This window comes from Symphodus melops (genome assembly GCF_947650265.1).
Source record: "Symphodus melops genome assembly, chromosome: 1".
Classification (NCBI taxonomy): domain Eukaryota; kingdom Metazoa; phylum Chordata; class Actinopteri; order Labriformes; family Labridae; genus Symphodus; species Symphodus melops.
In genome coordinates, this window is record NC_136691.1 from 11,240,299 (window position 1) to 11,266,689 (window position 26,391).

A 26,391-nucleotide genomic window follows, 5' to 3' on the forward strand; every position below is an offset into this window, starting at 1 on the left:
TGACCTCTTTCCCACCTTACCTGACTCACCGCAGACAGAGAACGACCAAGCGTCCGGTATGCACACCTGGACCGCGATAACATCACGCTGGATAGCGGCTATGTCCCCCGTTTCTGACAGGAGCAGTACGGAAGCTCGCACTGCTCCCGGGCGCGCGAGAGAGGCGAGGTCGACCTGGGTGGGAGGAACCAGTGCGAGTGCACGAGAGGGGCGGGAAGGTGAGAGTTTAAACTGGACAAAAATAAGTGAAAAAAGGCACATTTATCAGATTATGGAATTATTTTTATTTCATCATTACTTAATTAATGATAAAAGTGAAACCCAGTGTGTGATTCTTCAAATCAATTTTAAAACAAGTACAATCACAATAAAAAACAAACAAATGCATACCAAGAATGCATGACTTCATCTGTTAAGAGTAGGTTTTCCCTACAAATAAAATGTATTGTTATTTAATGATGTGCAAGTAGGGACGGGACGGGATAGGTTGCATGTTAGACCACACCTCCTCAGCTCTCACTTGGACCAGTACAAATATTTGAGTCACCGCTCCTGCGGGCTTCAGAGCCCCAGACTCCTTTGGTCCTCTGAGACAGGCAACAGGTGAGTCATTCATCTATGGTTCTTATTATCTAACGCTTGATTTAAAACTTTAATTATTTAATTTTCTTTTCAAGCGTTATGCATCTAAAATTATGATTTAGTGCACATAGCTTAAGTTATATATTTTTATTCTTGCTTTGAAGTTTAAATACATTTACTTAAATAATTAGCTACAGGGTTACACTTGAATATATCTTTATTTATTTTTTTACCTTCATTTTAATATTGATTCAAAAGGTTAACCTGAGTATAATGTTGATTTGTTGCTTTAAATGCTCAAGAAATTCTGGAAGCATTTCAATTTACAGCATAAATTCTGTTAACAGCTTAATCCCATAAATAATATTTGATATTTTCTTTCCCTGGTCTGTTTTTTTTGCACCCCGCATTCGTGAATAAGAGCGCTTGGAATAAAGGTATGTATTATTCTGGCAGCTTTTGCCCTGATGGCTGCACAGCAGAGCAGCTCTCCAGTCTTCAGCCTGACCCCTTGTCAGGTGTTTCTTTCATGTCCCAGAAAGATAGTGAAGAGATTAAAATGCTTCATGAGCAGGCTTTTTACAGCAGCAGTGACGCTTGTTCAAGCCTGACCTGCAGCAAGCAGGAGTTCAAGACCTCCAGAGATGATCTGTATGGACCTACAAGACGGCCCTCATCTCCTACATTCAGATCCTTTGGTCAGCCTGAGTTGGACTTTAACAGCAGTCATCAAGCGAAGCGTGCCAGAGTGGAGAGTATCATCAAAGGCATGGCCAGCTCCCCTGGGATGCAGGACACAGATGTGATGGCAAATCAGTATGAGGAGTCTGACAGCATGAAGGGGAATGAAGGGATTCAAGAACTGCCTTTACATCAGGGAAGAAAAAGACCAGGCTGCATGAGTAACAGTCAGATGAAAATAAAACAGCTTGAAAGTCAGCAGCAGCACCTCCGACAGCTCAGAACAGGATCTGACAATGTGGATGCCCTAAACGACAATTCAGACAGTGGTAAGGAAGAGAAGTATCCCACCTGGAAAGATTTTTCTGGAAGTTCTTCAAGTTACGAGTTTATAGATTCATACAGTGAGTTGCAGAGCAGCAGAAGTAGGAAGTTACAGGGATGGAAGAAGATGAAGCTGCTGAACTACTTCCAATCCAAACCGGAGAGAATAAAGCTCATTTCAGACGTTTTAAAGTATGAACTTTCCAAAGCTGTCAGTATGAGTGTTGACTCTATTTTCAAAAGCATGCCGCTTCTTCAGATGCCACAGAGTGACAGAGGGAATTTAGAGACGGATATCACTCTCCATCCAACAGTTTGCAAAGATAATACACTTTCCTTTTGTGGCGACATAGATGTGGAAACCCCAGATATTCAAACAGAGGCTTTGTCTTTGGTCGTTCAGAAGCCTCCACCAGAGAGAGAGGACGAGTTCTCCCTCCAGTCCAGATCGAGAGGCCCCCATAGTTCCAAACCTACAGTGCCCTTGAGTCAAGACTCTTCTTTGCTTCAAGACGAGCCGTCTGAGGAGGGTCCCCACTCTGCCTGTCAACACACTCTGCAAAGCTTGCCAGATGAAGTAGATCCAGTGAAGTTTGCAATGTTGAATGCACATTGGAATTCAATCAAAGTCAGATCAAAGGTCAACTCCAAATCTGTGATAAGACCACACAGTCACACCATGACAGTGAATCCCCTACTTTTGGAAACTTTGTGTCTTCCTCATGTCAAGATTGAGTCCGACAGCCTGGTGAAGAATACTCTTTACATGCTCAATGTATCCTTTAAAATACAATTGAATGTTTGATCGTTATTCATGTTCTCTTTAAATCGCAGCTAACAGTGACAGCAAAGTCTAATAATAGTTTCTTTATTGTAGCTTCTGAAGCGGTATCCTGGAGACAGCTCTTATTAACCCTCCTCTGCCCTTTGAGGTCTTAACTTTTTTTGTGCCATAAAGCTGGTCTTTATCAGCGCACTGTTTCTTACGTCTTTCATGAAAATGTTTGATCGTTAACTCTAGTGCATCTAGGAGGGTCTCACCACGACTCATCTGAAGAAAGCAAAGCTTATGTTCTTCTTCACTCGATATCCAAGCTCACTGGTGCTGAAGATGTGTTTTCATGATGTGCAGGTGAGAACACTTTGAGATCTTTTAATTGTGCTGCATGCTCGGTGATCAAAGGGTTTATTGTAAAAAGCTCTGACAAATGAGAGCTCGTTTTCACAATGTAACTGTGTCACTACAGAATAAAGAGACAGATCAAGACAAGTTCTTGGTGCTTTTATTTGTCAACAGCATTATAATCAAAAAAATCAGATCACTTCTATTACCTGTACAGAATGTGTAAACACTGAGTAAATACATGTATGTTGTAAACCATTTTCTTTTAATTGTCATATATACATTTCAAAGAATTTTAGCAGCTTCTCAATACAAAATATTTACATTATTTACTTTGTTCATCTCACTCACCTTTTTGTCCATCTTTTCTTCAGTTCACGCGCTGCATCACCTCTCAGCTCATCAAGTGGTTCAGTAACTTCAGGGAGTTCTTCTACATTCAGATGGAGAAGTTCGCCCGACATGCTCTGTTAGAAGGATCGGCCGATGTCAGGAGTCTGTCTGTGGGGAGAGAATCAGAACTGTTCAGGGCTCTGAACATGCACTACAACAAAGCCAACGACTTTCAGGTAAGTCAGTCAAGTAAGATTAGTCTCAAGGAAATGACATTACACAGAACAACTTGTTATTCTTATTCCTAAAAGGCCTTTTTTTTTTTTTTGCATTTCCAGAGACATTCTCAGTGTTTATTCATCTGCATGGAGAGACATTGAAATTAGCATTTTCTTTATTTTGTTATACACTAGCAGCAGTCCACTGGTGTTAAAAAGTGAAGTTATAGGTGAAGAGCAAAAAACCTGCAGTTCCTTGAATGGCCACTTGAGGCTGACTCCAAAAGCCCCTGATGTCACACACGCACCCATGTTAAAATGTATTTTTCGGCACACTGTATGGAAGGTAATTTTTTGTTTTTATAGCTCATCCGTTTTGTTTTTTTAAACATTTTTTATTGTTTTATTTCGCACATGTGAAGACATAACATGATTTTATGCAGGATAAGACTTGTGCATAATTGCAGAAGGGGAATGATTGATAAGATTACAAGTATGAGTATTTTAGCTGCTCTTTGCCTGTTTCTTGTTTGACCAAAAGTAGGATTGAGACAGCATTTTTCTAAATGTTTTTACCATCATTGTGCTTTACAACTCCCATTCAGTAACCTGTGGGTGAATTCACTAGGACTGTTATTTTTAAAATATGATCTATGGTAATACGACAGCTGGTCAGTACTCTCTTCTTTACACAATAAATGAATTTTATTTAAATTTTTTCAGATGAATGGCAAATTAAGTTTGGTCTTATGATTACTTAAATCTTTTGTTCTTAGTTTATTATTTAAACATGTATCTAAATATAGAATACACAATATGATGAGCAACTAAAATTCATCACACTTCATTACCAAATACTATTTAATAGGTTGATTGAAGTTGTATATTAAATTCAATAGGAATCCATGCTGCATTGTCACTTTCACCCCTTTTTCTATTATGTGAACATGACAAGGCCTTGCTGCCCTATTGGGCATAAACACTGTCTAAATGTTTTAACAGGGTTTCGAGAGAGTTCAGCAAGTTAGATTGATGACTATTGAGGCTGGGAATAAACAGGAGCGCTGCTTGTCAACAGGCAATGCAGGCAACTGCATGGGATCCCAGGCCAGTAGCCTCCAAGTGCTAATAACACTGAAAGAAACAGTAATGGACATTTAACCTTCATTCTAATCATTTAAATCAGTGACAAGTTCATCCTGAAAGAAATGTACATCTCTAATTTTAATTTACATTTCATTGTCATCATGTTCCTCTGAGGTGGCACAAGTAAAATTGACATTAAAGAGCCATTTAAAGGAGAGACAGAAGCAGAGGTTTGAGCGTGTGAACACCTGCTGTTGCTGATTGGTTGGAGATATGTCAGGGTGCAGCTCTGACTGTTCGTTGTGTATTTACAGATCAAGGTACAGAACAGACTGTGCCAAATTCTACAAATACTTAAATAATTACCCTACCTTAAAGTTTTTGATTGTTTGATAAAATCAACACTTCAATCAACATAACAGCTCATGTTCACTCAACAAATGAGGCGTGAACACCATTTTACTTTAGTTGACGCATTCGGCAATTAGAAAAAATCTTTTGAAAAGTAACATGAACTCTTCAGGCATTTGAAGGAATTAATTTGATAAAGTATTTTAATATTAAGTCTTTTTGGGCAGAAACATTATCTTTTGAATTTTCACTTGCTGCTGTAACCATGTGAGTATTTATTTAAAAAAAACATGAAAAGTATTTTACACTTGGCATAAAGCCCTCATTTAAGCAATAATGAAACTAAACAAAGTTGACAGTCAAACCTTTGGTTTCGGATGAGTGGCAGAGACACTAAACCTCCTTCACTCTACTTCAAGGGAAACAAAACTACAAAGAAAACTGAAGGTCAGGGAAAACACTTGGTAGCGAGGACAGGAGGGAATTAAGTATCATCTTGACAAAGTGAAGACTTTTTCTTTTAAACTGATGTCAACATTCAACAATGCAGCCAGATTATGCATCAAACCCAGCAGTGAGCGCATGTACACCTGCTGTTACTGATTGGTTAGAAACACGTCTTAGTGGCAAACCCAACTGTGATGCCTCTTTCTTTCTAAACAGCACAAACTCAGCAGTGATGCTGGGTTTGTGCTGTTTAGAAAATGACAGGCCAGTGCCGTTTTTGCTCATGTGGGAGCAGGACGAGAGGTTCAGAGTTAACCAAAGCACAGATCATTGTACGTTAGCTTTTACCTTGTTACTTACCTTGATCCACAAGGCCTGTTTAAATACAATAGTCATCCCAAACATGCATAGAACATTAGTGTGAGTACAATACAGGTTTTTATGTAAATGCTTAACTCTTCTCCTGTGAATTCACAGGTTCCTGATAGATTTCTGGAAGTTGCAGAGATTACACTGAGAGAATTTTTCATTGCCATTTCGATGGGAAAGGATCGTGATCCGTCATGGAAGAAAGCAATCTACAAGGTGATCTGTAAACTGGACAGTGACGTACCAGGCGACTTCAAACATCATCATTCTGGATGAGAACCAACCAGAAGAGTTCATGTGCCACATTGTTCTACTGTCACAAAGTGGACTTACTCATGCGCAATCAGCAAACTATTGTTGATATTGTGTAGCATAGTTAAAAGTAGAATAATAATAATAAAGTGAAGGGCACGCCTGCATATTTCCAAAAAACGTGGCAGAACATGGCTGTTTGTGCATGTTGTTGAAAGTAATGATTTTTGCTACATCAGCCATATGATATAGCAAAAATACATTTTCTTTTGAAAGTGAGTTTCAGAGAAATGTCCACACAAAGTCAGAGATTAGACTGAACCAATTTTCTGCTAATTTGGAAGACAAATTTATATTGTTTATTAAACAAGCACAATTAAGAAGCACACCACAGAAAAAAACGTTTAATATGAAACGTAGTGACATTTCTAAATGGTCACGTATAAATGGTATTGTTAAAATAGCAGTTATTCTCTTTCTCTTCCATACTTACAATTAAGATCCATCCACACACTGCCCCAAATGATTTACTTCCACCGCCTCCCACACAAGGATCAATCCACCATGGTCTCCAGCAATGGTTTAGTCGGGGTTGATGATCTGCTTCCTCTCCAATAACAGTGCTGATAGTCGAGAGAGATGTCTTGTTTGGAAACTCCTTTTCTTCACAAACTGCTATGGTAGTTAATTTTAAAATCCATTGAAACAGTGAACATGCTAACATAATATTATCAACAATGATAACATACAAAGACTGAGGAATCTTTTCACTTGTGAACGTGCAGGTTTCCCACATTTTAAATCGCTTACATTTAGTTATTTTCTAATACTCAAATATTATTTGTCATAATGGAGAAGGAAAAGGTTGTTTTACTGTGAAGGAATAATAGGGCTTGATGTCATTTACGATGTACACTTCAACTCATGATCATTTGTATCAGGACAGTCACTAGCCTTTTACTTTGCAAAAACACAAAAAAACCTGAGCTGCAGATAAACATGCGTTTAATATTGTTACTCCACGCCAGACATCCAATAAATTAGACAAAGCAATTTTTGATCTTCGAACCACAATACTCATGAAATTGAGCACTCCATGTTGTTACTTTTCATTTTAAAATCGCTCTTTTCTTGCCGTTTTCAGTGCACTAGTGTCTCAAATAACACAGCCGTCAAGGCTTACGACATTCTGAAGTGGCTTCGGACATCTTTAGCTATGTCACAAAAATGATATAAGGCCACAGGAATGCCTGTTCACAAGGGATGTCCCATAAATCATAGGAAATGATTGCAAAGCATTCGCAGTAACTGATCAGGTCTGTAATGGCATAAGGTTGATCCAGCCTTACAATGACAACAAAACTAACAATTATAGTTTTCAACTGGAAATAGATCTTTAAGTCCCCTCCCCCCATCGGTTCTATCATCTTTTGTACTTATAATTCTCCTCATGTGCCATCAGATAACAGTCAACTTAACTGTGAGGCACTTTACATTTGAAGTAAATCAATCAAAAATAAATTCCCCTTAATGTCTTTCCTCAATAAAATGTGTGTTATGGAGAGAGATGGGCTTTTCTTTGTTTGTTGGGAACTAGAGATCAAGGAAAAACACAAGTTGTTGAATGTAGATACTGTAGCATTTCTGTACTTTAACTTGTAAAATGTGTGAAAACATTTGAAAGATTAAAAAGTGGAATAAATTAAATTAATGTTTTTATTGATAGAAACTTTGACCCGGACCTGTCATTCGTGATCTACCATGAGACTTAGTGAACTAAGAATTTTACAGAACAGATGTGCTGCTTTTGAACTACACCCGACAACGTTGGTGTAACCAAGAAAATATTTATTGTGCTGCCAAGAAAATGACAGGTTAGTGCCTTGTACTATTTGCCCTTATTTAAATGACTTCATATACATGTATCTGAGGCATAGTTTACCAATGCTTAGGAAATTCATTGCAAATACCAGTTTGTTGTTCTCCTATTCAGTGAGTTGATGGTAACTACACCAGCTTTATATTGAGGTGTCACCACCTCACTTGTGTAAATGACAACAGTGATTGTCCAGGTAAACAGATCTTTGTGCCCAGCTTGTGTGTTCTAGGTGAAGGACCACCCTCTGAACACTGACATTAACAATTAGAGTCAGCCTATATTGCACTCTGCCACCAAGAAAACCCATTCCACATGTCTGTCGTGAATTGTTAATGCCAACATGGATGACTGGAGGTTTTCAATGTACGCAAAAAAACACTCCAGATTATTTCTTGTCAACATTTCCCCTCCAACATTTCCTTTAACAAACAAGATTTAATGCAGTCTTTAAATATCATAAGAAGTCAGATGCATGTAAGCAGTGAATATATCTACAAGGACATTTTTATTGAACAAACCGAAAAGGTAAACCAGAAAAGTCTCCCTATGTTGGATTGTTTTGAGAACTTTATTGTCTTTTTTATTGTATGTACAGTCCAAGAAACAGTGCTACAGGTATACAGTACAGAAGGCATGAATTATATAAAACAGCGAAAAACTGGACTGAGAAGCCTACAGGACACATGACGAGAAAACTACAGAATCATAATCTACTAATTAATTGGAGGGCAACCAGAGTGCCGGCTTAAAAATACAAAACAAAAAAACACTGCAGTATCCTTCTCAGTGAAATAACTAAGAATCTGACAAGAAGAGTTGATGTCACCTCGACGAGAATCATCTTTCATCACCAGCAAGCTTCAGTGTTTTCACATTCAGAACACCTGCAGGGAGAAAAAGAAACCATTGATACATTTGACAAAGACACGTTTTTAAGCTCTTCTTTATTGATGATATTGCAGGTCAGTGTTTTATACACGTTACTATGAAAACAGTCGTTAAAGGTCTTAAAATCTTTCAATTAAATATCCTCCAATCAACATGAGTGAGGTTACTTATTCATAGCCTTTTGTCAATTAACAGTCCATTTTAACTAAATGGAGAAGACAGGATTTAACTTTCAAGTTCTAAACTAAAAAGTTTATTTGCTTTATTTAAAGAAACTAACACTTTATCATTAGAGGACATCTTTAAAGAAGAGGTCGATAATACTTCCTAAAAATGAGTCTCAGTCCATTACTGAGAAAATGCATTACATTTAAAAAAAGATATATGCATCCTTATTCATATTGTTAGAGCAAAGATTTGATTCCTCATCTAACATTCTTATTTGTTCAGCCTTCCAAAAACACTATATCAAAAACAGAAGAGTCACAAAGCTTACCTTGTAATGAGGGGGGGGAAAAGGGCATTTTATTATCTTCTTAGAAATACTTGGTTCGGTTGAGAGCTCTTTGTGCCAGTTCACCGCTCTCATCTGTTATCCTCTCCCAGTCCGTTTGACCCACTACAAAGCCGATCGCACGTTTTCGGTCTGCTTCTTTCTGCTCTTCCAGATCGGCCCATCGAACCTGAACAAAAAGAAAAGCCATGCTTTATGATCAGGAAATGGGAAAATTAGCATCATTAAAACAGAGGTTTACATTGATTAATAGAGTGCTTCCAAACCAAACCGTGGCAACCTGGATTTCTACCTTCACATATTTCTGGTTAACCTGACATGTCAAGGCAAGCTTTGCAGCGCAGCATGCTTATTTACCCTTTTCTTTCCTGGTTCAGACATGCGTGTGGCATAGTCGTCTGGCAGCTGAAGGAAGTGATCCATGCCTGCCATGTCTTCACGTTTTCTCTTCCCGCTGGTCCCCAAACCATCCAGCTTGTCTGTGTTAAACAAAATACTCTGCAGGTCAGCTCTCATGCCAAATAGAAAACTAATACTCTAAAGAACACTGCTCATCCTTTTCCTGTAACCTCCAAGTCTTTTTTATTCTCTTCATATATTTACACGTATGGTGCATGAATACATGTTGACTCCAGGTAAGAATGAGCACACGTCATTAACGGAGCAGGGGCAGTAACAAGTTACAGTGATGCTATTTTTCTTGATAGCTACTGAGACATGATGAGAACATTACAGATGTTAGTGATGACAGTGTATTTATCATTTTTCCCATCTTTTTTAAGAGACTAAAACCTTCATTGTGTGTTAAAGCTTTGCAGGAATGTTGGGCTTTTTTTCCCGGGCTTTGCAGGCTCCATTCGTTGCGCAGTACGCACTCATGTTGAGTAAAGCTTTTCATTCTCCATCCTGTTTCAATTTGCATCGCCTCTTTTCTCTCCAACCAAATGCATTTGCATTTTTCCAAGTAACCCGGGACAAGATTTTCTTTATGTCATCAGGAACAGGTACATACTAACAAAGATTCCAGTTTGTACTGGTTTCAGGGACTTTTTAGCTTCGCTGTTCAGTGTAGATTTTTTAATTAGAAAGTATCATGAGTAATCAAATGTAATATGTTACGCAAAATAACCCAGATAAAACAGATAAAGCCTTATGGCATCGTAAATGTAATGAATAGAGCAACAGGTGAAACGAAACGAAGACAATACGTCAGCTAGTCTTTTAAAATAGAAATTAAGAAAATGAACACCTACCAAGTTTTGCCTCAGACGTATCCATCTCCCATTTGCTTTTTGGAATGTAGCCCTAAATTATAGAAAGAAACACTGCAACGGTTAAACACACAGAGAGAGAGAGAGGGAGAGAGAGGGAGGCAGGCTTGGCTGAAAGAAAGCACACTGGTTCATCAGAAGTTAAAAGACAACAAAGACAACTAAAGGATGAGACGGCATGAGGACTTTTTTGAGACATAACGTAACACTGGCATGCAATTTATGTTCTTAAAACATGACAGGCACTAGTGTTCAGACTAACACGTTGTCTCCATGCAAACGGAAATATAGTGGACAATATCTGAGCTCTACTTTGGAGAACAGAAAAAAAAGTGCCACTTGTTAAAATACAAAAGCAAACCTCCTCATTGAGAAAAGAAGGCAGCAGTTCGATCTCCCACATGAACTGATGGACACATCTCATATTGGGAAAAAAAAAAGTACAAAGCCTTTTTGTGAGTCTGAAGCGCTGTGGCTCAAACATCAACACATTGTAAACTTAACTAGTAACTACTCATATCCCAAAGCATCGACTATTCCCACATTTTTAAAAGACTTTCAGCTGCTTTATTATGATAATGACTCGCTGACAGTCATCTATCAGCTCTGCCAAGTTCCTATCAACAAGACACTCCCACCAGCTCACAGATTTATTCTATTATAAGCCCTTTACACAGTATTCTTCTTAAGTGACTTGTTCTGTGTTTGAAATAAGAGTTTCTTTAAAACGTTAAGTTCTCTGCATTGTCAGATCAGTGAAGAAACAAAACAGAGCCTCGTTTTACTCCAGCAGAGGTCATTCATTTTAAGTTAACACCCTCTTCATGCGATTAAACTGTCTTCACTGTTCATATTTCATTCCTGCTTTATGTCAATATAAATGTTTGGCTCCTCCATCTGATCTTTTTGTCTCCACAGACATGATCAAACGCTCATTTTACATTTGTATTACTGCTTATTGTTTTTATTTGGACAGGACAATGTATATATATTAATCAATCATATTACATCACGTCACTTTATACAAAAGTTTATCAAATCTGGGACACAATGATTTCCTGATGCATGTCATCAATGGGGCTCACTCAAGTGAGTGATAAAACGGACACCAGGCTCGCCACAGAGAATGTGAAGGGAGCGTCCTTCACTTGCAAAAGTTGCTTGGTAACCGTAATGATAGTGGCTACTTTTTGGATGCCCAATGTATCCACTATTCAGAGAAGAGATCAGCCCTTTCTTCTGCTGAGTGGAGTTTAGGCTCGTCCAGGAGCTGCCAGCTCTGTAAAGTCCACTTCCAGGTGTTCTGCAGCAGGGAGCGATTTGACAGCCTGTTGGGGAAGAGTTGCACTCACAAGCTCCAGCTTCCGGCAGCTGATCCCTCCAACAGAATGTCAGATACACTCTTGTGTCCTGCAACAAATTAGACACCCGGGTGCGGCGCCCAACGCATCCTATCTGAAAGCTTTAAGCTTTAAATTTACTGAGCTGGACCACAAAACGGTCCAGGAGAGCATAAATAAGATTGAGAGAAGGACAAACACGCTTGGTCACGTTTAGTGATATTTTGGGGAAAAACTGTAATCAGACAGTTACATTCACAGACCCCCCCCCCCCAACACCAACCTTGTTTTATATCTTTGTGTAATATAGACTATAATATCTAATACCTCTGTCTGATTTCTGTAACTCACTTTTAGTATAAAGTATATATATATAGTATAAATATATTTATATATATATATATAGTATAAACATGTTATTTCACCAAAGTAGTTTGTGTAAAATGTCAAAGTTACAACAAAAGAGGACGTTAAGACGCATTCAATAAAATCTAACGTTTGCTACTTCAAGAGAATCTTTTCTTTTGAGTGTTTAGGTATATACATTTCATATAGTCACTGTTGAGCCTTGTATTATGATGTTACACATTTTACATTTATTTCGCTTGAAGACAGCGAAGAGGCATAAGATTAGGATGATTTGAAACACTGCTGGTGGTGATGAGCACAACTGGAAACGTGACATCACTGAAGGCTGAGAAGGAGCGTGATTCTGTTCAGTTCCTTGGAGACGTCAAAGACTCACCTCGTTTCATTGTTGTGCACAGCCACTTTTCAGCAGTTCAGACATGTACTGTTTTGACTAGCGTGAAAGTGGCGGTGCATTTGGATTATTTGTACTTTCAACCATAAAGGATGGTTGGGAGAGGACAAGCATGTCCAGAGTGTGATTTCAGGTTTTAAGTAGCTGATTGAACAATGATCACACTTTACTGCAAAGCCCATCTTTGTCCTATAACTGATAAATAAAGGGCCATTGTTGAATATTTCTTCCAGAAAAACAGTTACTCAATGTATCATTTGCAGCATCAAACAATAAACATTAACTGAGCAAAATTCGGTATTTCATTGACTAAAAATCTGAAATGCTAAACTTACTGTACAAACTGAATAATCAATGGCTCCCCTTAAAGAGGCAACGCAAAGTACATCAAAAGACTCAGCGGAGCTCCATAAAGATTACGTTTGCACATTTCAAGAAATATATCAACTTTTGAAAATATAGTCAAGTAAAAGATTTTGAATTTTTCGCTCTGCCTTCACCCGACGTTTCTCCTGCCACGCCCCCTGGTATTTAGCAGCAGCAAGTTTGAGTGAGCTAATGTGAGAAAGCAGACAGATATAAATGAATTCAGAAGGGAGTTATGTTTATTGACTGTGACTGCTGCACGGTGTATGCAGTGTCTGCCCATAACCGCTAATAACCATAATCTCTGCATGTAAATAAAATGGCTGCATTTTGTTTTCTGTTCGTCATTACCTTCTGAGTCCGCCTCCAAAATCACCAAACCTCCATTGGGGCAAATAAGACTGAATGAATATTATGAAATACTGTCACCTGACAAAGACAGCTATGAGGTCTACATTTTATTTAGCTGAAGATCGATGAGCAAATCCACGAAAAAGTTGATTAAGTTTTCGCAGTGGAGGAAAAAGTACTCAGAACAGCACGCAAGCTTTCACAATGCCACATACGATTGCACGCCTGCTGTCCACGCCCACTTTCCACACTGGAAATATTGAATGCTCTAATTGTGTCATGCTTTGTATTAATGAAGAGCTGACACAAATCACGACACGGGGAGTCGTGGCTAAAACGGCTCGCTGAAAAAAAAAAAAAAGTTCATTTCAATCACGGATGTGAATATTATAAATGCATCTCCAGCTCCACTTTGTAAGATGAACGACCAAGCTCTGTTGAGTGACAAAAGTCGGTGCTAATGCCTTGTAGAGCCTCCGCCTTCCTCCTCGCTGTCCAGTGGCGCGAGCAACAGAGAGGAAAATAAAAACGGGGCATTGGAGTAAAAACGCATCGTGCTGCTTAGCGCTGTGTCGCTCACGGGCAGTTACAACGCTTCAACAGCAAGCAAAGACAAATCAGGCTGGTTTTGTCGCTGATGCTCACTCGTGGAGTAAAACTAGTAATACCAACGTGTTGAAACACGCTACAAGGGAAGAGCATTATTAATAAGACTCAATCATAATGATGCACAACTGTCTACTCCACTTGTAAATTATAAATGCTCAGCTGAATTGATATATGTATAAACTGCTGCTCGGGCCTTCTTTTCACAGAATACATCAGAGCTTATTGGTTTCAAATGTTTTGTAATGGTTAGCCTACACAGCAGAGTTGAAAACTTAATCATTAAAAAGAGTACAAGACCTTTCTCAGTGAGGTCGTGGATCGAGTGTTTAGTAAAATCCCCTTGAATACATGAGCATAATATCCTTAAATGATCCTGTTACTTAACATTGAATAATAAAGTACATTTTACACACAGTCACTTTCTACAGCTGGTTTTTAGTGACCCTGCATTTAAAGTCTAATAAGGAGAGTGATACATATTTTTGAGTGTAAAATATTTGGCCTTACCGATTATTGGCAGATAAACCAGCAGTTTGTTTTAGACCCTGTGTGTGTGATCCAGTTTAAATCATTCTAAAATTAATAAAAACTCAAACATATGAATGACATTTTTACAAATACAGAGCAAATCAATTCATTACAATGAAACACAGCTGCTGCCTTTTCTGCAGCCCTTTACGACCATGATCTCGTCTTAATTCATCTAAAAGCATCATAAACGACGCTGTTAGAATACTTTTGTGCACTTTCAGAGTTCTAGTGTTCCCATTTTTTTCCTTTAAGACCAACAGAGGTCTAGAGCTTACCGACATAAATGCCTCCATTCACTTCTGTTTCCCAAACACTACAACTCCTGATTTAAAGAGGAACGTACAGAAACACTTGAAGTGAGTTCTACCACTTCAAAAACAAACACTTTTCTTCATATCAAAAGGATCATCTTTTGAAATTTTGTTGCCAAAAAATAGCGTCATACATTTGTTCACAATTTTGGACTTTTGGGTGTTGAACATCTGTGTTAGGGTTTGTGAGGTCCAAGCTGATTTTTATTTTTTTATTTAAACCCTTATAATGTTTAGATCTCTGTTTGTTTCTTGTTTCTAAATTAACAGATTCACCATGAACATAAATGGCAGTATGATTTAGTGTGCTGCCTGCTTTAAAGCAGACAGGGTTTTTTTAAACTTCTTTTCTCATAGTGGTTCTTTAGCCCGGAAATATACAGTTACCGAACAGTTGATGTATTTAAAAAGGAAGAACAACTTTTTGATCTACTTTTTTTTTTATAAAATCTGGGCTAATGCTAAAAAAAATAAACAAATCTAAACAGGAACCCTAAAATGGCTCCTTGAAAGCAGCTTTAACTTTATTGAAGATCAGTATTTTTCTATCCTGCTGACAAAGATCCTCTCCGCTACACTCTTTTTTTCATCAACCTGATTAATAATTCAGAAAGACTGAATTTATTCATCTTTGTCCGTTTAAGACTTCCCTAGGCAACAAACAGTATATCATTGTTGCTAATTAGAAAAAAACTTCTAGATCTAGTGTGCTATATGAGAATAAAAAGAAGTGAAATGATTCTGACAGCTATGTGCCTATGAAAAAAAAAAAAAAAAGTGTTTCATGTCCTACCATATCTCCCTCTTCTTCCTCTTCTCTTTTCAGTTCCTTGGGCTCATCATCTGGATTGAAGTCTTCCATTTCAACCTATGAACACAATCACTTGTTTAAATAAGTCAGGTAGCAGCACAGATGTGCAATATTAGGAAAATTGTCCATTCACTGAGAGCTCACCTCCTCTATAGCAGCATCCTGAAGCAGGGACCGGACATCCAAACGCACCATGTGACGTGGCGAAGGCTCCCAGTTATTGGACATCTGTAAACAGAAAACTACTTTAGGACATGTGAGCTATGTGAATACATTTAAGTGGACATTACTTTCAAAGTCAGTCTGCAACAGATGACTAGATTTGACAAACCTTCATAACATCCTTAAGAGAGCGTCCATGAACATTCCTCTTTGCACAGGTCTGAGTGTCTGCAGTGATTTCAGCTAGGTACACCTTAGAATGAGAATATCGAAACACCTCATCAGCTCAGTGCCGTATGGAGAAACTTTAATATATATATATAAACACAAAATAACTCACCTCAAAACCTTTTGTTTTGGCTGCACTCCAGAACGTATCAAAATGTTTCACCCTGTCGTTAATGGTGTCCAAAATGATGAAGGGAAAAAAGCCGTCATCCAGAGTTTTCTTAAATGTTTTAAGCATGCTGTTTCGGTAGGTATCCTCCATTTCTGGTTCGTACTCGTACTCCAGAACCTGGCAGGCACAATTGTTGTCATAAAATCTTTATTATGTTTACAATGACATCTGTAATCAGCTACAATTTGATGCAACTCTCTTAATATTGAACGTGAGTAACCACTGTATAAATTGTAACTCCATTGCTACTGTTGCAAGAAGGGGAGTGTTAGACAATATATCGCCATTGCAAGGATTGTCAGCTCTATCCGTGTGAAAAGAAGAAAATCGTTGCTGGTAAAAATCTAATATAAATATAAACACTCTATACAGATTCCTCCATTTGATTCACAGCGTCACTACTTCATGACTCCTCACAGTGGCACTAATGACGGGAATGGTTACAATAACAGAAGTTCATTTGCTATAGGAGTAGACGACAGCAGGATAAAAGAAGACAAAGACAGCGGGATGTTAGACAGCGGTAAAACACAGTTTGTGGTTTTCATGGGGCAGATATCACGTATCGTATTATGAGTTCATTTAGTAGTCATCATACTGACCTTGCTTTTGACCCTTTTCCCCGTGTCTCGGTCTTTCTCCACTTTCTCAACCTCGGTCATGAAATAGTCGTCCAGGACAAGAACTCTTGGAGGTGCGCCGCCACAATCAACTTCCTTATCCTTCATAATGTTCACAAGATTGAAAAGCAAAGTTTAATGTTCACTTGACCTAAGAACAAAGGGTAATAAAATAATCTGAACAGAAATGGAGTGTATTGTTGTTAGATTACAGTAAAACTCAATAACCACATGAAGTTATGGTTAACCACTTTTACTCACCCGTATGAGCTTTGCAACATGGCTTTTCCCACTTCCTGGAAGGCCTCTCATGATTATTACAATCTGTAAACATATGAAACATTATTAAGTGCCCATATATGACTGAGTGTGATTTTAAAATAGAATGAAATGTATCTGCAGTAATTAGTACCCTTTCAGGCCGTGATGATCTGCCCGGTGGTTTGAGGAGATCATCAATATTCTTGATTTCTGGCTTCTTCTCGACCCGTGGAGGTGGCTGAGGAGGAGGTGGGAGGGGCGGAGCAGCAGAAGGCACTCGTTCTTCTGGATAAGTTCTTCTGTCCACTGCATGATATTATTTCAAGTTCAACTCTTTCTCGAAGTGGCCTTTTTTTTTATTGGGATACGTTTTACTAAACTTGTGGGAGATTTCCCCCCCAATTAGCTCCAATACCAACTTTTAACATACATGCAAACAATGGAAGTAAAATGAGACCAGATGTGGGGTTAAACATACCGTAGGGCGAGGTGCTATGGCAGAAACGATCAGACCCACTACGCTCGTGTGCAGTTCGCTCGTATGAAGTTCTATCGTAGCCAGGCCTTCCATAATGTTCGTCACGATCTCGGCTGTCACTGCGCTCTCTCTCTCGAATATCTCGGTCTCTCTCCCTGTATCCGGGGCGTATAGCTGGTGCCAGAGGAGATCTACAAGGGAGAGGCATTATTTATTTTCATTTCATAACATGGCTTCCTTTTTCATACTGACACACTGATGACTAATCACAATGTATGACACAGCGTGATTAAAGTACCTTTCTTCAACCATGGACTGTGTGCTTGAACCAAAAAACAGACAAATAGAAACAAACATTATATACATAAAAGCGGTGTAGTTCCCAACAGTTAGGGAGTTATTTAGGAAGCGTACAACTTACCTTTCATCTCTCTCTCTCGGTGGATAACGCTCCCTCTCATATCTTTCTCGTTCATATTCTGGTGGAAGCTTCTCTCTGTATAATTCCCTCTCCCTGCTGTAATCTCGGCGCTCCATGTACGGGTCAGATCTTCTGTCATAATACGGATCTCTGCTGTAAAGATCTCTTGGACCAAGAGGCTCTAGGAGTATTAAAGAGATCATCAGTGAAAAATCAGAACAGCCTGTTCAATTAAAAATAAGAAGGATAAGCTTTGTCGTACTGAGACTCACCTTTTTCATATCCCCTATCTGATTGCACTGGGTCAGGCCTTAATACAATTCTCTCCCCATAAGACATACGCTCAACAGTGGCTCCAGGCTCTGAAACATTGAGTTGATGTCACCAATAAAGCGTAAAACTTTTCACATCTTAAAGTGGCCAAATGTGCTCTTAAGTGCTGCTCCTACCATGACCATGTCCATAATCCACAGTCTTTGGAATCACTTGATGTGTAGAGGCAGCAGGAAGAGATGCCTGGTAATCTATAACAGCAGGCTTAGTATTCCACGATGCAGGCTCAGTAACAGTTGTGTGTGTTGCTGCAGACATGCCCTGAAATTGACAGATTTGTTCACACAACTGTATTAGTTCAAGTTGTCTGCAAGCCATTTTTTCCAAGCATTAAGTGAAAAGGTACCAAAAATTACCACCAGACTAAGAGCCAAATGGTTTCATATTTAAAAAAAAAAAAAAAAAAGCACATGGACGTTTCTTTTTTTTTTTCCTTGCTGGGGGAAATGTCATCATCAATTCAAAAATATATTTTTAAAATATTGAATCATATGTAATGTAGATAAAATACCTTTAAAACATTCCTGACATCTGCAGGGATCTCCAAACCAAGAAGACCAGCGGGAAGCTCAGGCAGGATGTCAGCTGGCGCAGGCTGAGGCTCAGTCCCCGTCTTCCCTTCCTGCAATTCTCTGTTGACCCAAAAAGAATGAAAGTTCATGAACATGCAAAAATGTTAACAGTAGGGTTGTGCTAACGAGGGGTTAAATGCTTCCTAATCTAACAAAGTATCAGTCATCATTTTTTCCACACATAAAATGTGTTTTTGCAAAGCCGTCAGTGCGGTACTTGATATTGGAAGATGAGCCAAGTCAAAGTAACAGAATGGCATCAAAAAGGAAAAGGGTATTAAAAAAGCTCCACTAGAGACAACTAAAAATATTACAATATACTAGTCGATGATTAAAGTTTCAACTTACCTTATAAGTTTAAGTTCTTGAGCAGCTTTCAAGATGATCTCATGCTGACGTTGGGAAAGAGCCAGTACATTTGCTCCACTTGACCCTTGTGATGCTACATCAGCTGAACTCTCTGGCAAGTTCGTGGCAGATGCAGCAGGAGGTAAAGGTGGAGGTCTATCCATAGGAGACCCTTCCTTGGGCTCTTCATAGCGAGGTCTGCGATCTTCATAGTCAGCAGGATACACTCGTTCCGGTAACGGAGGATGTCGTGAAGATCTATCCCATTCTGAAGGTGGTGGCGGCGGGTATGGTGGCTCGTCTCTATAATCACGGATTCTTAGCTCTCCCCTTCCCCTGTCATGTTCATCATAGGGAAATGGAGGACCTCGTTCCCTCTCTCTTTCTTCCAGCCAGCGGCTGTCTCTGTAGGGCTCGGGTGGTGGCTTGCGAGGGGGATAGTCTCTCTCTAGGGGAGCACCCTCTCTATCCCACTCAGACTCGCGGTACTTAGCCTCATGCCGAAGGTCTTCTGGTGGATAGTCTGTTGGGGGTCGCCAACGATATCCACCCTCCCCATGACCATAATCTTCAACAAAACCCTCTTTACGCTGATCTTCAAATTCTTCATGTGTTGGACCAGGCCGCCACATTCCTCTAGCCATCCCTCGACCCATCGGTCTTCTCCTTAATCCTCCCGCATCCATCATTTCAGTTGGAGGCCCAGGAGGGCCTCTGCCTTGTGGTGGCACCCACCCTAATTCTCCCTCCATTCCTTTGTCATACAAAGGCTCCTCAGTAGAGTCCAACATTTCATGAGGTGGTGGCGGCGGTACACGACGCCTGCCTCTTCCTACATCAGGATGCATTGGATGGTCATGAGGGTCGTGGTACATCATAGCAGGATTCACTTCTGCCTCATCAGCCTCCATTCCATGGCCTAATGGATCGTGATCCATTGGCCCGTGTGGTGGGTGCGGGGGACGCCCCCGTCCTGGATGCATAAAACCAGGATGACCACGAGGAGGAAAACCCCGTCCAGGTGGAAATGGGGGTCTCATACCTCGAATTGGAGGTCTTCTTTCTCCCCAGTAAGGGTCACCTTCCTCCGGGTACTCGGCTGACTCAGGGTCTTCCCAGTGCACGTCCATTGGTTCTCCTCTTCCCATGGGTGGTCCTCCTCTTCCCATGGGTGGTCCTCCTCTCCCCATGGGTGGTCCTCCTCTCCCCATGGGTGGTCCTCCTCTCCCCATGGGGGGACCTCCTCTACCCATAGGGGGACCTCCTCTCCCCATGGGGGGACCTCCTCTACCCATAGGGGGACCTCCTCTACCCATAGGGGGACCACCTCTTCCAAAAGGGGGTCCCCCTCTACCTATAGGTAAACCTCCTCTCCCCATAGGTGGCCCCCCTCTACCCATTGGTGGACCTCCTCTTCCAAAGGGAGGACCACCTCTGCCAAAAGGAGGGCCTCCCATTCCTCGAAAAGGACCTCCCCTCATCATTGGAGGCCTTCCTCTTCCCATAAAGGGTCCCCCTATTGGTTCCTCATAATACTCCTCCTCTGTTTCAAAGTGGTGATCTTCTGGCATCCACATTTCTTCAGGGGGTACCTCTTCCCCACCACCAAATTCCTCATATGAAGGATCCTCCCATTGACACTCTTCCTGCCCTGGCATCTCATAGATCTCTTCGGATTGCATGTAGTCGTATGACATGTTTACCATCTTCTCACCGAGTGGTTCACCATTAGGCCCCCTGAACTCTTCACCACCCATCTGCCCTCGTCCACGTCCAAGAGGTGTGACTGGTACTGAGGGCTGGCCTCGCCCCCTACCTAGGGGAGGCTTGGCAGAATCTTGACTTGACTGCGTTTGGCCAGAAGATTGCGGTTCTTTTTGTATTTCAGGGGGCTTTTGAACTTCTTGAGGTTTATTGTTTGTTAATGGTCCTTCTGTTTTTAGAGTCTTTTGTGCAGTGGAGCTATTTTTTGGAGTTACAGTGGAAGGTGCAGTTACAGAAGGTAAGTTCAAAGGTTTGGACTTTTCACTATTGTTAGAAGCCTTGTCATCAGGTTTCTCAGGTGTTGTGTTGGTTTGTAATGTCTGAGGAATTGGGTCATTTTGGACAAAAAAGCCCCCATTCCCAAGCAAGTTATCATCTGTCATGTCTTCAGCATTGGCCTTATTATCTGGTTCTGATTCTTTTTTTTCTTTTTCAGTCTGTGGCTTCCCAGTTGATTTTCCAGATGTGTTGGACGCAATACTAGGAGGTTCTTTATTGGGTTCTGCCTTCGGTTGAGGACCTTGCTGTTGCTGGGGTAAAGGCGGGCGTTCAAAACGAGACATGGGGCCTGGGGGCCTTGGGGCCTGGTTAAACCTAGGTTGCTGCCCAAATCGAGGTTGATCAAATCTTGGAGGACCATCAAAGCGCTGCCTTGGTTGGTCAAATCTTGGAGGACCATCAAAGCGTTGCCTTGGTTGGTCAAATCTTGGAGGACCATCAAAGCGATGCCTTGGTTGGTCAAATCTTGGAGGACCTTCAAAGCACTGCCTTGGTTGGTCAAATCTTGGAGGACCGTCAAAGCGCTGCCTTGGTTGGTCAAATCTTGGTGGACCATCAAAGCGTTGCCTTTGTTCAAATTGAGGGGGGGCATCAAAACGCTGCTGTGGCTGGTCAAACCTTGGGGGCCGGTCAAAACCTTGCCGTGGCTGGTCAAACCTAGGGTCGTTTCCGCTGAAATCAGTAGGCAAAGAAAACTTAACATAATACACAATTCATTAAATATAAGGTTCCTTATAAAAAGAAAAAAGGTTTTTAAAAGCCCCCCCCCCCCCCCCCCCCCCCCAAAAAAAAAGACAACTAAAAAATATTAAATACATATTAAATGTATAGAATATGGAATGATTTAATTAAAATCTAATCTTAATTTTAAAAAATTTAATTCAATAAAAAGTAACTTTTTTCCCCAAAATACCATTTGAGTTGTATAAAATTAATTCTACTGACCGTGGTCCTCCTATACTGTTGAAGCCTTGTTGCTGAACCATCGGGGGGGCTGGGGTTCTGACTATTCCAGCAGGACCATCTCCTCTTACAGGGGGTCCAGCAGATGAATCTGATGGTGGCCCAAAGCCAGTGGGTGGTGGCCCTTGAGGTCTAGGACCAACAGACATAGGGGTATTTTGAACGCCAGGTGTAACTGACTGTTGTTGCATTTGCTTGTCTTGCCCAGGGTATTGGCCAAATTGCCCCATCATCCCACTACTATACTGCATTGAGGCAAATGGCACCATGGCAGTTAGAGTGGCAACCCTCTCCTGAAGATGGGCATTGGTGGCATTCATCTGCTCCTGCCACTGCTTCCACTGGTGCTCATAGTCCTTCAGTTGGTCCTTGTGGGGATAAGTCTTGAACTGTTCATGCCATTGGCCAAATGAGTGATCCCAGTCTTGGAATAAAGGGGTGAACTGCTTCTGCTGCATTTCATAGTGCCTCAGCTGCATTTCAGCTGACATTGACTGTAGCAAAAGATAAAGTAAATAACATTCTGTTACATTTGTTGTAAGTATTGTCAAAGACAAGACAGAAGAGATATTTAAAACAAAAAACACACAAAAAGGTCAGATAACTTACTGGCCTCCAAGATGCCCCTGGAGATGGAGATTCTATCAGTTACACTCACTATATTTTGTTTTATTTCAGCATTTTAGTTCCTTTGCAGGTTATCTTCAATCACGCAAAAAAAAAAAAAATACTAGTATAGTAACACTGCAATAACCTAATTACATAACCAACAAAAGCCAAATAGTTTAAGGTAATAGTGAAACTTCTGTGCTAGCAGACTAGTTTATCAAAGTTTGCATGTTGGTAAAATGTCAACAGTCATTGTTGAAACAACACTCTTGGGTATTCTTTTATTTACACCTACCTGTAGATGTTCAGGTTGCTGAATTAGCTGCTGGTATTGTTCCAGGATCTGCTGAAGTTTTTCGTGCTGTCGCATGAGAGCCTGGTATTGCAATCCTGCTCTCTGCTGCTGCACCTGTTGCCACTGTGCTGCAGCAGCTTGTAACTGCTGGAGGCGGGCAGCCTCCTCTGGGTCTTTTGGGACCTCTGGCTTTAAACACATGATAAGATAAGATTGAAACAAAGCATTTCTTTAAACTCTGGGCAGAGTTGTAGTTATTGCGTGATGAAAAGGATTGAAATGTGTTTTATACGGAGGCAAGTCACGAGTGAAAACATCTCAACATTCAACTTGAGCCTTTGGTCTAACAGGCTTGGGTGTCAAAAGAATAATTTAAAAACATGCTGGATAGTTTGGCACATTTGGTAACAGATTAAATTTCAAGTGATACCCAGTCCCACAGACGGAAATTAAGGGTAAAATAAGTATACAAGTGCATTACTTTGAGGAGGGAAAAAAGGAAGTCAATACAATAATCACAGGCACTAATTTAAGGTGAAATGCATGTACATGGGTCTTATTGTATTTGATACAATCTTGACATGGCAGATGTCACAAACACAGGGGATTAAATCTTTGGACATGACAGAGATGATGGGACTTACTGTGTCTTTATTTGCAGGTGATTTTCCTACATTTTGACTCTGTAAGTTTATATGAACAATATAAACAACATTAAGTTTCAGCAAATGGCTGATCAACATCAACATGAGTCTGGTTTTGCTCAAGGTTTCTGTTTTTACTTGCCACTGTAACTTCGATAAATATCTGTGCTGTGCTCATGGTGGATTAACATTAGGTCTTTGTAAATACTGTAACAAAGAATAAGGTCTTTTACCTGCTCTTTTCCTAAGTGTCTTAAGATACAATTCGTCAAGACTCGGCACAATACAAATACAGATTGAAGACTACAGATTCAAGTTCAGTGGATTCATTCTCCCCAGTACGGCTTTCTGAATGATCCCAAAGCACAGATGAAACCCTTGTTATGTGATTATTATTAAATCTGTCTGAGTAAAAGGTACAACAATAATAAACCAGCTCAACTAATATGACAACAATCTATTCTCCTTTCTTGTTTTACAGAAAACAAGCAGTCAATATGTAAAGTATTCATATAACACTTTATAATATTGCTATACTGTTGTTTATGTGTTGTGAGTTAATTTTAACACGGGTCAAAAAAAGGAACCCTTATACCCCCTGCTGTATTGCTTATTAATCATTAGCCATGCATGACTTAAGAGGATAAAACTATGTAAAGCACCTCATTTTCCACCGTCTTATTGTAGGACTCACAATAACAAGTCAATTAAAATAATTCCAAAAATCGATACAGCAGAACCAGCTGAAAGCCTCTGAAAGTATTATATACATTACTTACAATAACAACACTTAAAGGTAAAATATTTGTTTAGCCTATGCGTAAATTGCTTCTGGAAACATAAAACATTAACATAAAAACAAAAAATTAATAAATTCCCCTTTAACCAAAAAAATGTTTTAATTCTCATTAACACATTAGAACTACTTACACGTACTTCCTCAGGAGGTGGAGGAGGTACTGGGGGCTCCTCTTTTGGAGGGGGTGGAGGAGGTGCGCCTTTAGGGGCTTCTGAAGGGGGAGGAGGAGGCCCTGATTTGCCTTGAAGTGGAGGTGGCACAGAACCCTGTTTCTGATTCTGTTTGGCTTTTTCTTGCTTTAACTTCTGAAGATTTTGAAGATGTTGTTTGTACCAATGTTGCTGTTTTTGCTGGGTGAAAAGATCACAAGGACACATGTAAGCCAAAGCACACCAGAAGCCATGTTCCCTTCCATTCCCATCTATTTAGTTTGCACTCCAGTAGATAGGTTAGGAAACTCACCATCATAAACACAACGTCAATCAAAATGACAAAATTTAAAAAATAATGAAGACATTACCTGTAAATTTGAAGGGTTGTCTTCTTCTGCTAACGATGGCTCCAGATTGGTAGCCTCTTTGGCTTTAGGAACACTGGGATTCTCGGGTGGTTTCACTGACGGGCTCTCTGGAGGAGGGGGGATCGGCTGGGGCTCATTGGGGTTAGATTGCGGCGGGGGTGGAGGGGGCTGCTGGTGACCCTGTTGAGGAACAGGAGGACCTCTGGTCGCTGAACCAGGGATCTCGTCCTGCTGGAAGTACGACTGAGTCCCAGTACCGCTTTCTGAATTGACCGGTAACGTCGCTTCCGAGTGCCACGATGACCCTGAAAATCCACCTGAATGTCCCCCACTGTATGAATTAGCATTGGAGCCGTGGTGTAACACCGACTGGAGCTGCTGCTGGTGCAGCATCTGTAGTTGCTGCATCTGTTGGCGGTGTTGCTCCTGCAGGCTGGAGAACAACGAGTCGCTGGTTGGGGCCTCGAAGCCGCCGAAACCAACAGCCGGGCCGCCAGCAGGCTGCTTACGAGGTCCAGACCCTCCATAGTTTTGCGGCTGGGACCCACCAAAATTTCCCCAGGTGGGATACATTGTTGGAAAGCGAGGCAATGTACACGGCTTCTGTGCTTACATAAAGCCGGACCTCAGAGGCTAACAATGCTAAAAACTAGCGTTTACCTTCCATGCATAAAATCCATAACTACGTGTTTAGTTAACGACGGCGTTGAACAAAGGTGATACATAACACCCCTAAAGTAAAAAATAGTTATCACCAAGGGAACCAAAAATCTACATTTATCCTTATCGTATATGTTCACTAAGTTTCAGATATCATATAGCGGTTGATACTCAACGCAAGGCACATACTCTTGGCGGAAATACGTCACGTTGTCCAGTGACGGTTTCCGAAAGTGAATTCTGTAAAAAAAAAAAAAGCTCTTCAAATTAAAAGACATATTTTTCTACTTAAAAAAGACTTATGTATTGTACGTTGTTCAAAAAGGAAGTGTAATCAAACATCATTTACAAATATACTATTCTTATAATACATTTATTTATTTAATTATTGAATACAAGTCCTTAATTTCTTTTTTAACTAAAGTAAAGTAGAAGTTATTTAGTTTGCTTTCTAAATAATGCACGCTATATTTTATACATGTTTTGCATGTCTTTTGACAACTTCAGTTTCTTTAATAAGCCATGAAAATGTACAATACCATACTAATGTCATGATAATAAATTCAAATATATGTGACTTTGATAAATACCATATCAGACAAAAATCGAAAAATGTCCAACACAGTTCTTATAGGTTTTAGAACATTTCTGATTTTCTCAACGTTGCCTGCAGCGTCAAACATATCTGACCCTGGATCTGTAGTTTACCACAAGAGGGAGACATTTCCAAAGACATTTCTACTAAATAAGGAACCACGTACGTAAGTAACAATGCCCCATGTCGAACCACACCAGTGATGACAACAATCAGTTTTATGAGAAGTTGTTCTAGTAGTAGGAACTAATTCTAACATATGTTGAGC

At 40.2% G+C, this 26,391-nt stretch overlaps 2 protein-coding genes across 4 annotated transcripts in view; one reads left to right on the plus strand and one right to left on the minus strand.

Annotated features, from left to right (window-relative positions):
* ylpm1 (YLP motif containing 1) overlaps positions 1 to 25,732 on the minus strand; it is a 31,612-nt gene extending 5,880 nt beyond the window's left edge. Inside the window, exons 1-22 of the mRNA XM_079358671.1 lie at positions 24,869 to 25,732; positions 24,480 to 24,698; positions 23,550 to 23,588; positions 22,906 to 23,094; positions 21,984 to 22,495; positions 18,996 to 21,710; positions 18,587 to 18,707; positions 18,192 to 18,336; positions 18,015 to 18,104; positions 17,743 to 17,923; positions 17,322 to 17,512; positions 16,995 to 17,149; positions 16,844 to 16,906; positions 16,565 to 16,684; positions 15,903 to 16,079; positions 15,732 to 15,815; positions 15,545 to 15,628; positions 15,383 to 15,457; positions 10,301 to 10,352; positions 9,405 to 9,526; positions 9,076 to 9,216; positions 21 to 98 (exon numbers count right to left, since the gene is read on the minus strand). Coding sequence (XP_079214797.1) covers positions 21 to 98; positions 9,076 to 9,216; positions 9,405 to 9,526; positions 10,301 to 10,352; positions 15,383 to 15,457; positions 15,545 to 15,628; positions 15,732 to 15,815; positions 15,903 to 16,079; positions 16,565 to 16,684; positions 16,844 to 16,906; positions 16,995 to 17,149; positions 17,322 to 17,512; positions 17,743 to 17,923; positions 18,015 to 18,104; positions 18,192 to 18,336; positions 18,587 to 18,707; positions 18,996 to 21,710; positions 21,984 to 22,495; positions 22,906 to 23,094; positions 23,550 to 23,588; positions 24,480 to 24,698; positions 24,869 to 25,441 — 6,126 coding nt within the window. The 5' untranslated portion in view covers positions 25,442 to 25,732. The remainder of the gene's footprint in view (positions 1 to 20; positions 99 to 9,075; positions 9,217 to 9,404; positions 9,527 to 10,300; positions 10,353 to 15,382; positions 15,458 to 15,544; positions 15,629 to 15,731; positions 15,816 to 15,902; positions 16,080 to 16,564; positions 16,685 to 16,843; positions 16,907 to 16,994; positions 17,150 to 17,321; positions 17,513 to 17,742; positions 17,924 to 18,014; positions 18,105 to 18,191; positions 18,337 to 18,586; positions 18,708 to 18,995; positions 21,711 to 21,983; positions 22,496 to 22,905; positions 23,095 to 23,549; positions 23,589 to 24,479; positions 24,699 to 24,868) is intronic.
* LOC306829340 (prospero homeobox protein 2-like) lies at positions 89 to 7,075 on the plus strand. Of its 3 annotated transcripts, XM_079352352.1 has the most exons (6): positions 571 to 603; positions 1,004 to 1,019; positions 1,101 to 2,362; positions 2,618 to 2,719; positions 3,085 to 3,279; positions 5,623 to 7,075. In XM_079352352.1, exons 3-6 carry the CDS (start codon positions 1,112 to 1,114, stop codon positions 5,788 to 5,790), a joined length of 1,716 nt encoding a protein of 571 aa, XP_079208478.1. In that variant the 5' UTR covers positions 571 to 603; positions 1,004 to 1,019; positions 1,101 to 1,111; the 3' UTR covers positions 5,791 to 7,075. The 3 variants fall into 3 exon arrangements, with proteins under 3 accessions (XP_079208477.1, XP_079208478.1, XP_079208476.1); XM_079352351.1 differs by having other exon boundaries at positions 89 to 603; positions 1,004 to 2,362; XM_079352350.1 differs by lacking the exon at positions 571 to 603 and having other exon boundaries at positions 824 to 2,362.
* Positions 25,733 to 26,391: the final 659 nt, after the last annotated feature.

Coding starts and splice junctions, on each gene's coding strand:
- LOC306829340 (XM_079352351.1), top strand. CDS start 1,022: ATGTATTATTCTGGCAGCTTTTGCCCTGATGGCTGCACAGCAGAGCAG. Junction 2,363..2,617: donor ATACTCTTTACATGCTCAAT/GTATCCTTTAAA, acceptor TAGTGCATCTAG/GAGGGTCTCACCACGACTCA. Junction 3,280..5,622: donor ACAAAGCCAACGACTTTCAG/GTAAGTCAGTCA, acceptor GTGAATTCACAG/GTTCCTGATAGATTTCTGGA.